This window comes from Schistocerca cancellata, chromosome 3, assembly GCF_023864275.1.
Source record: "Schistocerca cancellata isolate TAMUIC-IGC-003103 chromosome 3, iqSchCanc2.1, whole genome shotgun sequence".
NCBI classification, from domain to species: domain Eukaryota; kingdom Metazoa; phylum Arthropoda; class Insecta; order Orthoptera; family Acrididae; genus Schistocerca; species Schistocerca cancellata.
The window spans coordinates 400,998,589-401,017,262 of record NC_064628.1 but is presented as its reverse complement, the minus strand read 5'-3'; the positions used below and the strand labels follow the sequence as shown (position 1 = coordinate 401,017,262).

The 18,674-nt window shown below is 41.0% G+C and overlaps 1 protein-coding gene across 1 annotated transcript in view; it reads right to left on the bottom strand.

Moving 5' to 3' along the window:
- The window catches only part of LOC126175142 (uncharacterized), a 163,917-nt gene that overhangs the window by 62,842 nt on the left and 82,401 nt on the right, over positions 1–18,674 (bottom strand). The window contains exon 9 of the mRNA XM_049921702.1: positions 4,078–4,290. Coding sequence (XP_049777659.1) covers positions 4,078–4,290 — 213 coding nt within the window. The remainder of the gene's footprint in view (positions 1–4,077; positions 4,291–18,674) is intronic.

The following is an 18,674-nucleotide window of genomic DNA, read 5'->3' as shown; positions in this document are numbered from 1 at the left end:
CTTTGAAAAACCAGGCACAAGTCAGAACCTTACAAGAAGCAGTACGGTAGGAGCAGGATGGTGGTGGTGGTGGTTGTTGGGATGTTTAAGGGGGACTAAACAGCTAAGGTCATCAGTCCCCCATAGGAACAGGAAATCGCCAACCAAATTGCCTACATTCCACTCTCAATTCAGACTGGCTGAAAGCGCCCTGTCAAATTGTCCCGTACAGTGGGCCGAGTTCATCAAATTGGAGAGTCAGCTGATGACCTTCGGGAGAGGGGGGCGGGGGCTTTTCCAGGTGGTAAGTTTTGAAGTTGTAGGGTGAAGCTGGTGTTCTATGTGGTTCAACTGGAGTCAGGAGTAGCGATCTATCACGAAGTTCCCTTTTAAGTACAGAAAGACTCCAGATTTTTAAGTGTGCTCCGGTGAGCTGACACAGAATTCTCTTTGATGCATTTCTGGTTTTTCCAGGCAACTGCTGACTTTTGATGATGTGCCAGTGCTCAATAGGGAAAGGTGCTACCGTATTTACTTGGATCTAAGTCGCACTCAAATCTAAGCCGCACCTGAAAAATGAGACTCGAAATAAAGGGAAAAAAAATTCCCGAATCTAAGCCGCACCTGAAATTTGAGACTCGAAATTCAAGGGGAGAGAAAAGTTTTAGGCCGCACCTCCAAATCGAAACAAAGTTGGTCCATTGTAATATGAGACACAATTTAGGTCGAATGAATGACGATACAGCTACAGTAGTTTGGTTCGAGTCGTAAGCTTTGCAGTTAAGCTTTACCAGGTAGCCATTGCTATGCGTCAGGCACTCCGTCCGTATTTATACGGGTACGCTTCCTTTTTCACGTGCTTCATCTGGTTTGAATTGATTGCTTATTTTGCTTTGATCTGATAAGTGCCGTTTTCTTTGTTATAGGTGTTTACGTCACTCTAAGCTGAAAATGCATTACTGTACTGTGTCTGGCATTGTTTGTTGCATTCTGATAGTGCGTGTTTACGGCCTGTCACCGCTCGCAGCGTGGCTTGCTTTTGTGCGCGCTAGAGAGAGGAATCGTCTCATTAGCGAAACAATGGCAAGAGACTGCTATTTGTTGTTACTTACACTGCTGCTTTCTTTGATAATGATCAACAAGAACCAAATAATAGACTGCGCATGATAGAACATGTTCTGATGTGATGATGTTCAGTTTGTGGGGCGTTCAACTGCGTGGTTATCAGCGCCCGTACAATTATCCAATCTTTGCTCAGTCCAATTTCGCCACTTTCCTGGATGATGATGAAATGATGAGGACAATACAAACACCCAGTCATCTCGAGGCAGGTGAAAATCCCTGACCCCGCCAGGAATCGAACCCGAGAACATGTTCTGAACGAGAGTTAAGCGAAAATTTTTCTCTGTTTGAAAATCTTTGCGGACGTTTCTTTAGTACATCAAATTCTGCACAGAAATTAGAGTCATCTTGGATTTCAAAATCTAATCAGTTGCCGTGCTTCATTTCTGACTGTATCACTATTAGGCATAAGAATAATACGAATATAAACATGACATGATATGTATATTCTTCCGCGTTTGCTGTTGTCTCACTCTAGTTTCGTAGTTTATTAGGCAGACAGGATTTAAATGAGATAGCAGCAAACATGAAAGAATATATGGCAAAATGTTTATATTCGTATTATTCTTATGGTGAAGAGAATGCTGCATGTGATTCATATTTCATCAGGTTCCTATTAGCAACCATCTCTTCTCACAGGTAGGAAAAAATTCAGAATGTAGAGTTGGCCATATTGATAAACATCCGTAACAGTCTTGCCAGTCGGATTTTCGTAGTACATTGAAATTCTGCTACATTTGAAGATGAACAATACGGAATTTGTATTTGCTTCGTTGGATAATGTATGAAAATGCAGTGGTCGAAACTCGGGGCGGAGAAAAAAACCTCGTATTCCATCTTTTTTTAAAAATTTATTTACTGACGCAGAGGTTTTGGTGCCAGTATTTATCTTTGTGCCTACAAAGCATGCCTGTGTAGCGCTACATATATTCAACGGCAGAAGTTAGTTGTGGGGGCACCTACCAACATTTTTCAGAACTTCCGCTTCCATTGCACTCTATTCTAAGCGGTTTTTTGGATTACAAAAACCGGAAAAAAAGTGCGGCTTACATTTGAGTAAATACGGTATGCATCAGAGTGTGCAGCTGTTAGCTATCTGGAGGCACGATCAGTGAACAATGTGGACTTGGTGAAGATTAAATTAAGCAAATAAATTCCATTTGTTTGCATTGAAAATAGAGTGTGGTATTTTTGTGTATCCTTTGACCTATTAACTTTGAGTTATACTCTTGTTTTGTTTTGCAGAAATTAACAGCTAAAGTTGCTAAAAGTGAGTTGGGCCAGAGTACAACCTGTTACTGTTGCAGATATTCCAGTCCAGTGATCGGACCTCGGAATCTTCCCAAAAGTGATTAGTTAGCTACAAGGCTTCTAATTATTGACTTTGGAGCAGTATAAAGATAACCCCTTCGTGACCCTTGTACAGATTGATTTTACAATTGTACGTGCAGAGAATTAAGCCAGGCCCATTAATAACATTTCCAACTAGATCCGTGCAGCAGTATGCCATGTAATTTGCCTCACACACACCACATACCTCAGAGTGCTCGACTTGTGGCTGTGGACGTTGCGTGACACAATGGAAGCCCGAATGGAATAAATCATTCAAATGTATTTAATCTAGCAAAATGTTACTCAAACAAGAGATTTCCAATGGGGGAGGGGGAGTCAAAAGCTGTTATAAGAAGTTAAGTTGACAGAGAAACTGCCACTCTTAACTAGTGATAAATGCTAGTTTGTTACAGATCACAGAGCCACGTGTGTGTATCCTTCAATAACTTTATAAATTGTAATAAAATATGTGACCACACACCACCAAATGTAAATCCTAGTATGACAGAGAAAAATTAGGTTTTCCAATGTGTCAAGCTGTAATCATAATGTCCCTAAAAAATTTAAACCCATTGGGCTGGGATAAGGTGTCCACAAAAACAATAAAAATTAGTGTCTCACAGTATTGCACATGCACCAGTCATTTAATGAGAGCTGTTTTCCAGATTAGCTAAAATACGCTGAAGCCCAGCCAGTTCATAAAAAGAATAAACAAAATGAAATAGGGGGAACTACAGACCCATCTCATTGTTATTACATTTCGCAAAAATATTTGAAAGAGCTGCAATGTGATCAGATAAAAAAATATATATAATCCATCTCACTAAATTATTCAAGATAATCACTATGGTTTCAAGATAGAATGTAAGACTATTCTTGCAATAACTGAAATAATCACCAAAGTTTGCAGTTGCCTACATAATATAATGTGTCTGTATGGCATCTTTAATGACCTCACAAAAGCTCTTGACACTGCCAACTGACATGCTACAGTGTTCAAAGCAAATCTCTCAGCTGATTATCATCATATTTAGTGAACAATAAGCAAAGAGTAAGTGTACATAATAATGGCAATAAATTCCACACACGTAACTCTGTGTTCTGTAAGGTTCAATACTAAGTCAACTACTACTTTTTTATTATATAAATGACATTCCATCTTGTTGTTGTTGTGGTCTTCAGTCTAAAGACTGGTTTGATGCAGCTTTTCAAAGCCACCTTAAGTGGAATGACCATATAAAACAAATAGCAGGAAAAGCAGATGCCACATAGAGATTCACAGGAAGGAGGAGGATATTAGGTCAATAGAGACAGAGCACAAGCTCAGATTATGGAAAGATGGGGCAGGAAATCAGATGTTTTTAAGAGAGGGACATCAAACATAATTATGTACAAAACACTGTACTCATGAAAAAAAAAAAGAACGTAAATAAATCATTTAAATCATCAACATATTGCCGTATTTCCACTTATAATGATGTACCAGAATTGTAAAACTGCCTCGTTCCATATCATAGTGAGAAAGTGAAATTATGATTCAGAGAACATGCAAATATCTAACTAACTAACTAAAGATAAAAAAAATAATGTAACCTTGAGGCTATGTACTGCAGCAGACACAAACACACAGCTGTACTAACTTACCAAGACAGAGCAAGTTGAGTACACAATGTAGCCACCAGTGGGGGAGCGAGCGTTGAGGCAGTCAATGGCAGCCAGCAGCAATTCCCTCTGCAGTGTGAAGCAGCGTGTCAAGTCCTGCTGGTCTTTGCTGGTCTTCACACTGGGGTCTTTCGCAACTACTCCTGTACCGGTGCACGGAGCATCAAGAAGAACCCTGTCAAAACCTGTCAGCACCTGCAATGGATAATGACAGGAATGCTGAGACTTCAATATATACTGGCCAAGTCTTCCAAGTTTCTAGTAGTACTTTGTGTTCTTTAAAGGTATTATTTAACTCCAGATCATCAAATTCTGTACATTTCATGTTGCAAAAATCAACACATCCATGATAAACATGACACAAATTCTACTTAGAGACAAAAATTGCTTTCATGGATTGCAAAAAAAGCATTTGATTGTGCTGAAGGGGATAATACATAAGAAATGTTACGGATGACAATTTGACCCAAGTGATTCAGAGGTTTTATACCAATCCCAGGATAATCACAGACACTGGAAAGTATTATCATAAACAGGGAGTTTCACAGGAATGCAGTATGTTACTATCAGTATTTTAACATTTATGTACATGGGGGAGTTGGAAAATAAGTTTCCCCTGTCGACTGTGGTCAGAGTTGCGTACAAAAGGGGGGAAAAAAAAGAGAATGAGACATTAAAGATAAGACACATCTTTATTTTCCTACATAATATCCAAGTACATTGAGACATTTGTCATACTGCTTTATAAGTTTCAAAAAGCTTTCCAGGAAAAAATCAGGGCGTTGCATATGGAAGAAGCATTGAACAGCTTGTTTGATGTCAGTATTCCTGCCAAAGCGCCTTCCGCCGAGAGTCTTCTTCAAAGCAGGAAACATATGGAAGTCACTTTGTGCGAGATCCGGACTGTAAGGCACAGTTGCAAGAGTTGCCATATGGTTTGGCGTTGCCGCCGCCGTGTGTGGTCTCGCATTGTCATTCAATAGCAGAACGCCAGATCTGCGAAGGCCAGACCGCTTTTTCCGAATCACCTCTTTCAATTTCAACAGAGTGGCACAGTACCGTGCACCACTGACGGTTGCATCCTCCAGGAAGTCCAGCAGCAAAACTCCTTTGGCATCCCAGAAAATGGCGAGTAGCACTTTACCTGCAGACGGAGTGCTTTTGAACTTCTTTCGGACAGATGATGACTGATGTTTCCACTCCATGGATGGGGCCTTCGATTGGGGCGTGTAATGGTGGACCCATGTTTCATCCCCTGCCACAATCCGGAACAGAAGGTCATTACCAGATTCATGGTAACGCATGAGCTATTCCAGGTTGAATGTCATGCATTGTTCCTTGTGTGTCGGGATCAGTTGGCGGGGCACCCGTTGTGCTGACACCTTCCTGTATTGCAGAATGTCGTGGATGATCATGTGAGCTCTTTCCAAGTTCTGCCACTACTCCATTGATGGTGATATGCCAATTTGCTTTAATCATGTCATCTACCTTCATGATATTTGCATCTGTAGTGGCCGTGCGCGTCCAGGTATCAGTATGTCCTGCACTAGCCGACGTCCATCACTGAATTGCTGGCACCATCTCCACACCATTTGCCTTGACAGCACATCTGACTCATACACCTCAACAAGGCAATTATGAATTTCTGTGCCTGATACTCAACATGCCCATTCATAGCAGATAACAGCTCTCACTTTCGCTTTTGACCACGACACCAAAACGCATCTTCTTTCCAAGGCTCTGGGAAAAGACTAAGTGGCTGGCCTCCGCTTTGCGCAGGCACTGCAACAGCGCCATCTGCTTGATTGCGGTCGACCTCTACACAATGGTGCATCGGTGTGTTGCACGTGCGCATTCACCTGTCGCGTTGTCGTTCGCCCATATCACACACCTCTGCCCACAGTCTACAGGGGAAACTTATTTTCCAACACCCCCTCGTAGATGATTCAATAAGAACAGGAAACAACAACAATGCTCCTTTGGGAATCAAATTATGAAGCCAGCTAGAGGAGGAGAAAAAGAAGAACTGCCACAGAATACATGGGACAATTGCAGGAATCCTCTGTGGGGAAGAGAGGAAGGATACGCAAATGAAATTTTATAAAGCAGTGAGAGATACCAATCTTTTTGCATGGTATACAATGTTGCAGTCCAAGAAAGGAATATCTTAGGATATTGAAATCAACAGAAATTACATTCCTCAGCTATGTAAAAGCAGCAGAGAAGGTAGAATCAGAAACAGCTACATAAAGGCAGAATTAGGTGTGAAATATCTAATACAGAAAGCTGTGGAGAGAAAAACTGAACAGAAGAAACATGTTCTGCGCTTGTCAGACACCGAAAGCCCGAAGTGATCATTAAGCTTGTGAGTTAACGAGCATTTCGCTCTCATTTAAGTATATGGCCAAAAAGGAGCCTTCCAGGAATTGTGAAATGAATCCTGTCGTCCAGGACAGTGTGCTACAAAGAGCACAGATTCGCCAGGAGATGGGAAATTCACAGGCGTCTATTGTGCTGAATGAGGCCAGGCTGATCAGGAAGCTAACAACTTAGAAAATTTCGCGTTGTGTGGTGTCACGTCTGAGCGGTGAGCAGCCACATGCCTGGTGTGATCTCTAACTCAACGCGTAGATAACGAGGTGGAGTATTGGATTTATATTTTGTGATGATATTGTGAATGATCGAACTGTGTCAAATGGATATCCGCTCGAGTGTAACAGTAACTCTAAATACGACCACTTTCATTATTAGTTTGCTTTCTGAATAAACATTATTCTAAACAAATCACAACTGTGTGGCCTACATCATTTATGGGTCGTTAATTTAGTTCTCGATATTATTATTACTGTTATTATATGTTATGTTAACATTATACGTTTCATACAATTTCGCAAACTTGCCATCAGCCAGCCATTTAACCAAAGGGTCACAAGTGACTGATTTAGGGCGTGTAATGTGACACATGCAGTTCAACCCCTAGACGAGTTAGAGCCAAGACATTTCAACAAGGAGAAACCGCATGTGAGCCCAAACATCTTTGGGATATTACCTCACAATTGGGGGCACATCCAGGATGGGAAGTGTTAGTTGAGGAATAAGAAACTTGCAAAGTGTTGGAACAGGATTGGATTTTGGAAAGTGATGGTTGTGGAATATGAACTCTTGAAAGTTTTAGGATTGGATTTGAATTCTGCAAACTGTTTCCAAAAGTATTATCTGAAATTCGATAGGCAGGAACCCTCAGTTCAGGACTGAATATTAGATTTCTTTAATAGTTGTGTAATTACAATTATAATTCTCACAGTTAAGGACATTCTGTGAGCTAGGTCCCAAGACTGTGGCAGTTAGGCAGTGTGTGTGGGGGCTCTGAGCTACGAATTTTGCAACAGTTGCGTGCACCGAATTCTAGCAGTGGTTAGGATGATAAATAAGTAATGCAGAAGAAGAGGCGACATCAAAAGCACATGGTTAAAACCACCAGCAGCATCTTCAATGGCGATTCATCGTGCAGCGGCGGTTGCAGTATCACAGCAGAGGCTACGAGATCTTCAGCGTCAGCTTCAACTGCAACACCGGCAGCAATACCATAGGAAAAGGATCCAGCACAACAAAGCTAAGTACCTGCGCTGATTGCGAGATTATGCATGATTCTGTAGTTCAATCACCAATAATAGACATCGCTAATATTAAGCAGTTGGCCAGTTTGTGTGAGTCCGAAAATACTGGCGAGTCGCTTATCCCGAAGTTGGAGAGGGAGAGTGTGACTGGCAGTGAATTTAGTAGAGCAAATAGTCTGAAATCAGGCAAGGGAGATGAATTTGGGGGAGACATGATGTCGCAATTAATGCAAATGATAAGAGGATTGAGATTCGAAACTGATTCTGTTAAAACCGATATGGGTGATGTAAATTTTAAAATTGATTTGGTTCAATATGAAATAGCTTCGGTTGTGAAAGACGAAGTAGGTAAAATTGCTAGTGGAATCGAGGAATTGATAGACAGATAATTAAAAACCATTCAGGATGAAATGGGCAAAATTTCTGATGAAGCTGGGATATTTGACTCTTAGGTAATTCAAGTGGAGAAAAATTTCAGTGATAAGGTGGAGAAGTTGCAGGCAGATCTGGGAGGCAACATAAGAAATTGTATGAGTAGGCAAGATGCTCTAATGGCTGAGACGACAGAGACTATTAGCAACTTATCTGTTCGAATAGGTTAAGTGGAGAAAGAAGTAGATAAAATAAAGGAACAAGTAGAATCTGGCATTAAAATTGAAAATGGTGAAGTTAAAAAGCAAATCAACGAAATAAAAAGCGTACTGAATTCTTTAGCTGCACATAAAACCTCTACAGTGATCAGTGTTCCATGGATGAACTCGGGAACGGTCAAATGTTTTGGAGATGACGGGAAATATCACCCAGTAAATTTTCTAGCAGCATGCAGGGATGGTTTTATAAGGGAAATGTCTGATGAGGCAAATATAAAATTCATGAAAAGACATTTGGAAGGTGAGCCGCAATCAAGGGGAAATATACACAGTGATATGTTCACTACCTACGAAATATGAAAGCAGTTTCCTGAACAAGTTCTGGAGTGAAGTGAAGCAAACATGACTCCAAAATGAGTTTCTGAATGGGCCAACATTTAAATATAGGAATGGGTCAATGCGAGAATTTTGTAAACGTGAACTTGTGGGATTAATGCTTGTGAAACGTCCATTGGGAGTGCTGACTGAAATTCTGACGTTGATAAGGCAGTTACTGCAAAATTTGCAGTGGGATCTAGTGCACAGTCCTAGCAACTCAACAGACGAATTTTTGGACTTTGTAGAAAAATTAGAACGGGTGTTGAAATTTAAACTGCAAAGTAAGCAGACAAATAGTTTTCAGAGTGGAAATCATAACTACAGTCTTAGTAACTACTATGGAAGACAACCGGGAAGTTACCAACGGAACGCAAACAGCAATTTTGATAAGGGAACACATCCAATGATAAATTTCAAAGGGGTAATGGGAACAGATACTTTTGTGTTAGGGACCGACACCAAGAATGTAGATTTGTGGGACCAGCACCTGGTGAAATGAACCAGCGTAATGGGAGACTGGGAAACCAAGTTTCGCCGCATCTCAGGTCTGGAGATGGCAAAATAAACCGGCAATGAATAGGACACAAGTAAAAGGAAATGTAATAGGTGTCAATAAATCGGCAGAAAGGCATCAGAATTTTGAAATAAAATTAGTAAGAGATGAGAATCAAATACCGTATTTACTCGAATCTAAGCCGCACTTTTTTTCCGGTTTTTGTAATCCAAAAAACCGCCTGCGGCTTAGAATCGAGTGCAAAGTAAGCGGAAGTTCTCAAAAATGTTGGTACGTGCCGCCACAACTGACTTCTGCCGTCGAATATATGTAGCGATTCACATGCATGCTTTTCAGGCACAAAGATAAATACTGGCGCCGAAACCTCTGCGTCAGTAAATAAATAAAAAAACAAAAACGATGGAAGACGAAATTTTTTCTCCACCCCGAGTTTCGACCACTGCATTTTCATACATTATCCAACGAAGTAAATACAAATTCCGTATTGTTAGTCTTCGAATGTAGCAACATTTCAATGTACTGTACTACAAAAATCCGACTGGCAAGACTGTTTGGGATGTTTGTCAATATGGCCAACTCTACGTTCTGAATTTTTTCTACCTATGAGAAGAGATGGTTACTAATAGGAACTTTTATGAATTGTGAATCACATGCTGTATTCTCTTCACCATAAGAATAATACGTATATAAACATTTTGCCATGTATTCTTTCGTGTTTGCTGTTATCTCATTTAAATCCTGTCCGCTTAATAAACTACGAAACTAGAGTGAGACAACAGCAAACGCCGAAGAATATACATATCATTTCATGTTTATATTCGTATTATTCTTATGCCTAATAGTGATAGTCAGAAATGAAGCACGTCAATTGACTAGATTTTTAAATCTAAGATGACTAATTTCTGTGCAGAATGTTATGTACTAAAGAGACGTCTGCAAAGATTTTCAAACAGAAAAATTTTCGCTAAACTCTCGTTCAGAACATCTTCTATCATACGCAGTCTATTATTCGGTTCTTGTTGATCGTCAAAGAAAGCAGCAGTGTTAGTAACAACAAATAGCAGTCTCTTGCCATTGTTTCGCTAATGAGACGATTTCTCTCTTTTTCTTTTTTTAATTGTAAGCGGCGGTAGTGCGCACAAAAGCAAGCCACGCCGCGAGCGGCGACAGGCCGTAAACACTGATTATCAGAATGCGACAAACAGTGCATGACACAGTACAGTAATGCATTTTCAGCTTAGAGTGACGTAAACACCTATAACAAAGAGAACGGCACTTATAAGATCAAAGAAAAATAAGCAATCGATCCAAACCAGATGAAGCACGTGAAAAAGGAAGGGTACCCGTATAATTATGGACGGAGCGCCTGACGCATACCTATGGCTACCTGGTAAAGCCTAACTGCTTAGCTTACTACGCGAACCAAACTACTGTAGCTGTATCGTCATTCATTCGACCTAAATTGTGTCTCATATTACAATGGACCAACTTTGTTTCGATTTGGAGGTGCGGCCTAAAACTTTACTCTCCCCTTGAATTTCGAGTCTCATATTTCAGGTGCGGCTTAGATTCGGGAAAATTTTTTTTCCTTGATTTCGAGTCTCATTTTTCAGGTGCGGCTTAGATTCGAGTGCGGCTTGGATTCGAGTAAATACGGTACATAAATTTTGAAATCAGATCGTACGTAAAAGGTGTAATCCTAAGATAATGAAGGATAACAATAAAGGTGATGACAAAATGATTTGTTTCGTGAATGTGAGATGAAAGAGTGCGGGAATGTTAATACAATGAAAGATTCCATGTGCCAATAGGGGGCTGAGGTGGAGCTGAATTTGGTGGAGATAGATGATGGTATAGAAAATTCTAATGAGGTAAGACCCAGCAGTAATGATTAAAGTGATGAAGGTGATGATGTTTCAGATGATATTGTGATGGCAAAAGTTGTTAAGGAGGTTAATACAGGTGGCATAGCATTAGTCTCATCAGCTGTTGATGAATTTGTGTGTGTATCAGCGGATATTGGTGAATTATTTTTGAAGGAACATAGTAATGATGTTTTATGTGCTGAAGTTACAAAAGTTGAAGCTGCTGGTATTGATACTTCAGAGGAAGAAATCTATGTGTATCTTTTGACTAATGCAGGTGAACCTGAAATTCTGTTTGGATCTGTGGCTCTTGAATGTTTGTTTGAGAATGAATGTGGATCTGAATTTCATTTACTGTAGTATCTGGCAAATACTGATGCATTTTGAAATGCTGCTGGTTAAACAGTTTGTGCACTTATTTACTTAATATATGGCAAATGCCTTCAGCATACCCTTGAACCAATTTTTGGTAGAGTGGAACAGTTGACAAATTACATTAACAACTTCTTCTGTTTGTACCACATGTACATATGTTTGCTGCTTGCTCTTCTGGAAGATTGTTATCATCACAAGGTGCCTCAAAATCCAAACCCCCTATTTGTTTTGCTACAGTGTGTAAAACAAAACAAGCTACAATCATAATGGGGATTTTTGTCTGGGCAAGTCTTATTTTGTTTTGCAGCACTGGGTAACGCCTTTTCACCTGTCCAAAGCACTGATCGATTGTCATCCTTTCCTTGCAGTGAAGTATGTTGTATGCTCTCTCATTAGCGGTCCCAGGATTTTGGAATGGTGTCATTAACCATGGCGCAATGCCATATACTTCATCTCCTAAAACTGAAGCACGTACTGGTTCTCTCGCAATATACAGTATACATCTGAGTTTCTCCATATCCTAGCATCTTGTACAGACCCAGGCCACCAAGCACCAACACTGATAAATATTTCACTGTAATCGCATGTCACCTGTATGTTTATAGAAGGAAAGTCCTTCCAATTAATGTATACATCTCCAAGTGCAGAAGGTTTCTTTTTCAGTATGCACATGCAATCGAGGAGTCCCACCGCACAGGGAGACCGATATCTAGATTGCCACTCAACTTTTGATGTTTCTAGTTCATTTACGTTTCTCGGAAATCTGATCCACAATGGTGCTTTTCTGTTAACCTGCCGCAAGACAAATGAAAATGTCAATGATACCACTGTCTGATGTATTCCTAAGTCTTCTCCTACACCAGTCTGAAAGCCTGGCTCTGTTAAATAGCTCAAAAATGCTTTCATTTTATGTTTGTTGGAAAGCATGCTTCCTCTTCTTTCGTTATTTTCAGGAAGAAAGTGATTCGCCACCAAGTAATGTTTTCACTGTTAAATCTATATAAACTTCTACAGCAACAATATTATGAAAAGGATAGTTACTACTCACCATATAGTGGAGGCTCTGAGTTGCAGATAGGCACAACAACAAGAAATAAGCTTTCGGCCAGCAAGGCCATCAAAACGAGACGACACACACACACACACACACACACACACACACACACACACACACACACACACAAAATGCATCTCACTCGCACAACTGCAATCTCTGACAACTGAAGCCACACGCTGCACAGTCTTTTTGTTGTGCCTATCTGCAACTCAGCATCTCTGCTATATGGTGAGTAGCAACTTTCCTTTTCGTGATATTGTTATATTCCATCCCAGATTTTCCATTGTTTAAATTTCTACAGTTTCTTTTTCCTATCATCCTGCATGCTACTTGTATCTTTTTTTGCCTTTCAAGAACTATAAATTCTCCCATTTTCACTAAAAGTACTCGGTAACACTTAACCACAACACAACTTACTCAGCCTGAAGTGTGCTACAGAGCTCACTTCAAGAAACAGAGAATGTTCACTGCTTGTGCGAAAATGATCTGGTTTTATTCGTACAAAATTGTAGAATTTTTTTGTTTTGAGCAATTTCCCCCACCCTTTTACTCATGCTGAGAACTTTCTTGGGTGAAGTACATTCTAAGACTCGCTATATTCATGTGAAACTGAGAATGTTCTCTGAAATTCTGAATATAAAGTATATTATCCATTTTATTCGTACGTCCCCTTGTTCAAGAAATTGTATGGTTCCACCAATACTTCTCAGAGACAGGGTCATTTGAGAAGAGTGTTGCAGGTGGTGGGAGAGCACATGATGTACGAAGTCTTGGGTTATTCGTACTGTGGATGAAACTTCATCAACTCAGACCAAGCAAACTGTGAAACAGGAATGTGTTAATCACAGGGTACTTTGGAAATACTGGATGAGAATCTTCTGTCCCTGTGTCATCTTCAATGGGGGCAAGGATTAAATGAGAAGAGACTTTCAGTCAAGAATAAATTTCTGTCAACACATATTAGGACAGTGTACTGTGTTTCCACAGTTCTTAGCATGTACATTCTTCAATGATGAGGCTGGCTCTTCACGTAATGCGATCTTCAATTACTGTAACAAACATGTCTGGGCCTATGAAAAACCCTCACAAAGTACGACGAGACAGACATCGACAGAAGCTTAGCCTTAACGTGTGATACTGAATCATTCATTATTGTCTCATTGGTGCCTATTTCATTACACACAGTGTTATTGGAAAAACATATCTACAGTTTCTCAGATATTGAATACTTAATTTACTTTGTGTTGTACCTCTGGACACCTTACAACGAATGCTATTTATGCACAAAAATGATTCACCTCACTTTACATGAATAGTTCACCAGTAACTAAATAAGAAGTTTCTGAACAGGTGGATTGTTTGAGGGAGATCCATTTCATGGCCTGCCCAATCACCAGACTTGTATCCAACTGATTTTCCCTTTAGAGGTATCTAAAATCTTTGGTGCTTTTAACTCCCCTACTGAATGTTGATGTTCTGAGGGAATGTATCCAACATGGATATGACGGGATACAGACCACCACTGGCAGAAAATACAAAGAAATTTTGGTCTTATGTCAAAGCAGTAGGTGGATCAAAACAAAATGTCCAGACACTCTGTGACCAAAATGGTACTGAAACAGAGGATGACAGACTAAAGGCCGAAATACTAAATGTCTTTGTCCAAAGCTGTTTCACAGAGGAAGACTGCACTGTAGTTCCTTCTCTAGATTGTCGCACAGATGACAAAATGGTAGATATCGAAATAGATGACAGAGGGATAGAGAAACAATTAAAATCGCTCAAAAGAGGAAAGGCTGCTGGATCTGATGGGATACCAGTTCGATTTTACACAGAGTACGCGAAGGAACTTGCCCCCCTTCTTGCAGCGGTGTACCGTAGGTCTCTAGAAGAGCGTAGTGTTCCAAAAGATTGGAAAAGGGCACAAGTCATCCCCGTTTTCAAGAAGGGAAGTCGAACAGATGTGCAGAACTATAGCCCTATACCTCTAACGTCGACCAGTTGTAGAATTTTGGAACACTTATTATGTTCGAGTATAATGAATTTTCTAGAAACTAGAAATCTACTCTTTAGGAATCAGCATGGGTTTCGAAAAAGACGATCGTGTGAAACCTAGCTCTCGCTATTCGTCCACGAGACTCAGAGGGCCATAGACACGGGTTCCCAGGTAGATGCCGTGTTTCTTGACTTCCGCAAGGCGTTCGATACAGTTCCCCACAGTCGTTTAATGAACAAAGTACGAGCATATGGACTATCAGACCAATTGTGTGATTGGATATGTCATTCTCAATGGAGAGAAGTCTTCCGAAGTAAGAGTGATTTAAGGTGTCTCAGAGGGGAGTGTCGTGGGACCATTGCTATTCACAATATACATAAATGACCTTGTGGATGACATCGGAAGTTCACTGAGGTTTTTTGCGGATGATGCTGTGGTATATCGAGAGGTTGTAACAATGGAAAATTGTACTGAAATGCAGGAAGATCTGCAGCGAATTGATGCATGGTGCAGGGAATGGCAATTCAATCTCAATGTAGACAAGTGTAATGTGCTGCGAATACATAGAAAGAAAGATCCCATATCATTTAGCTACAATATAGCAGATCAGCAACTGGAAGCAGTTAATTCCATAAATTATCTGGGAGTATGCATTAGGAATGATTTAAAATGGAATGATCATATAAAGTTGATCGTCGGTAAAGCAGATGCCAGACTGAGATTCATTGGAAGAATCCTAAGGAAATGCAATCCGAAAACAAGGGAAGTAGGTTACAGTACGCTTGTTCACCCACTGTTTGAATACTGCTCAGCAGTGTGGGATCCGTACCAGATCCAACAGAGAGCAGTGTGCTTCGTTACAGGATCATTTAGTAATCACAAAAGCGTTACGGAGATGATAGATAAACTCCAGTGGAAGACTCTGCAGGAGAGGCGTGCAGTAGCTCGGTACGGGCTTTTGTTGAAGTTTCGAGAACATACCTTCACCGAGGGGTCAAGCAGTATATTGCTCCCGCCTACGTATATCTCGCGAAGAGACCATGAGGATAAAATCAGAGAGATTAGAGCCCACACAGAGGCATACCGACAATCCTTCTTTCCACGAACAATACGAGACTGTAATAGAAGGGAGAACCGATAGAGGTACTCAATGTACCCTCCGCCAAACACCGTCAGGTGGCTTGCGGAGTATGGATGTAGATGTAGATGTAGAACACAGGTTCAGGGGATGTATGGAAGCAGATGGTTGTCTCTTCTAGTAATTTTGGTAAATGTGAATATGTTTTGTAAATGTGCCATTTCTGTGGCAAGAATAATGTCTTTTCATATCTCCCTAAAGAAGGATTCTCAGACCTGTGTTCATATGAACTTTTTGTAATGTTTTGATATCAAGAATAAATCCATAAAGTTTCTGACATGTGCTTTTATATACCTTTCATAAAACACAAACATATAAAAGATAGGCTGCAACTCACCACATAGTGGGACACACACACACACACACACACACACACACACACACACACACACACACACACACACGGCCCGTCATCTCCAGGTACAAAAGTCCAACAAAGGCCTTAGTGCCCGGAGATGACAGGGGCCATGTTTGTCTAAGATGTGCATGTGAGAATGTTTGTAAGTTTTGTTTTGTCTACATACCTCAATAATATCTCAAGGTGGAAACTTCAGTTTGGAATATATACAATATTATGAAAAGAAAAGATTACTACTCATCGTAAAGGTTGCATTGCATACAGGTGCAACAAAAAGACTGTTACACGTTATAGCTTCTGGCCAAAGCCTCCTTCAGCAAAGAAAACGAACACACATTCACACTCACACAAGCAAGCACAACTTGTGCACAAATGACTGCTATCACTGGTAGCTCAGACCAGAATGAAACTGTCACATGAATAGCAGGCTGGGATGGGATGGGGAAGAGAGAGTTAGCAGGGTGAGAGGGGCGGGGGGAGGGGGGGGGGGGGGGGGGGGGAAGAGCACTGTCTGGCAGAATGTGCAAGAACTAGGTGGCGACCTGATGAGAGTGTCAGGCGCAGTATCTGGAGGTGTTCTGTGGGGAGAAAAACAGGGAATGGAGGTGTGGAGCAGGGAAGCAGAAATACAGGTGGGTGCATTGGCAGAGGACACCACACAATGAAGGTGGGACACGAATACGGAGGAGGCGATGGGACAGAGAGGGTAGAAACAGTTCGGTGGAGGGTATGGAGTCAGTGCATTATCAAATGTTGAGGCTGAGCCGTGCCGGCTCGTATCGATTGATCGATCGGGTCGGCATGGTGTGATCTTTGGGCTCGGCCGTTTGACATGGCTTTTGGCCGCGACGGGCATGTGGCACTAGAGAGGGACAGCCGGAGAGCCGTGCGGCACTGCGGAATCAGAGGGAGCGTGGTTGAGCAGGCTGGGGCACGATGCAGGGGTTGTGGTATGTTTGACACGTTTGCAAGACCGAACCTGGCTTGTAGTATGGGAACTGGACTCTGCCACATTACCCGAATCGAGTCGTGCGGCCCTGATTTGGATCTGTAAAGGACTTCATAAAAGATTTGGTGAGAATTGCTTGCCATGCTTTTGGTGCGCATATTATACTGATCCTTGCTTCCCAAGTATCGGCACCATGACTGGAAACTGTTGTCTTGTCAACCAAAAGGTCCCATCTATTTAGTGCTATTTAAGGAAACACATGTTATTGTGTTTGGTTAAAGGTTTATCTGGATTTTGTGATGTGATACAGTCCGAGTAAGCAAGGTGTATTAATTGGTGCTATTGCTGTTGTCGGATGGCATAAGCCAGTATGGTGAAACTGTAATATTTTTCCTGGTACACTGAGATGTGTGAACGTTGTTATAGTTGGTTCAAAGCACAGGCTTAACATTGAATCTGTACGTTCTGTGTTATCTAATTGCATTACTTGTTCACTCGTAAACAGTGAAATGGTAGTCTTACTTGACTATTTAAGTTTATCAGTATCCTGTTAAGGGGTAATTTAAATGAGCTCCTCAGTTTCAGTGAGCATATGTTAACCTACTAGTGTAGTTTAAATTTCTAAGCTGACTTGGTATTCTGCTATTAGCGCCCTCATCCTTTATGGTTACGTCAAGGGCATTAGTTATTGATTCATCCTTGACTATTTTATTTCAATGTTTGTGAAATAGGCTATTATTTTATACATTGTAGTTATTTAACGTTTGAGGGATTAATGTTTGCTGTTTTCTCCCCCCCCCCCCCCTCCTCTGAAATTGTGTAGTAGCACATGCTCTAAGACCTTTTTTCAGTGTGTTATAGCGTACTGTATGTGGCACCCTGTCCAGCTCACCCGCTTGCTGTGGGTTCTGGGTCTAGCCGCCTCTGGTCTGGGTCCAGTTGCCCCCCCCCCCCCCCCCCCCTCCTTCTGCTACTTGAATTAGCCCGTGCCTATGTGACATCAACTGTTTTGAAAATCTCTCATGAAGGGGTGTATCTGTTTGTATTTTTTTTTTTTTTTTTTTTTTTTTTTTAAGTTGTGATGTCCATGATTGGTTAAACTTTATCTCATTATTGTAGTCTCCTTTTATGAGTTTTACTGTGTACAGAATTAAATTAACTTGCGAATCACTTAATACCTGTTTAAAGATTAATGTTGTTGTTTGAATAGGGCACTTGCCCGTGCTTGTAAGGATTCTTTGCTAACTTACCTATCACAAAAATTTTAAAGATAAAATTTTATTTCCTAAAGAAAAGTTTAATAAAAGTGTTATTGTTATAAACTGTGAATGTTGCTTAAGTAGCCAGGCCCTCCCGCCAACAGCACTTGCCTGATTAGGGTGGATTTACCACCACAGAGGCTGGAATAATTTCGGGAGTGGTGAATGTCATAAGGATAGCACCATTTGTGAAGTTCAGACAATCTGGTGGTGGAGGGGAGAATCTGGATGGCCCGAGTTGTGAAGCAGTCACTGAAATGAAGCACGTCATGTTCAGCTGTATGTTGGGCCGTAGGGCGGTCTACTTCGCTCTTGGCCACAGTTTGGCGGTGGCCGTTCATCCTGGTGGACAGCTGGTTGGTAGTAATACCAATATAAAAAGCAATGCAGTGGTTGCAACAGGGCTAGTATACAACATGGTCGCTTTCCCAGGTGGCCCGGGTTTTGATGGTGTAAGATGAGCATATGATGGCAATTCAATAG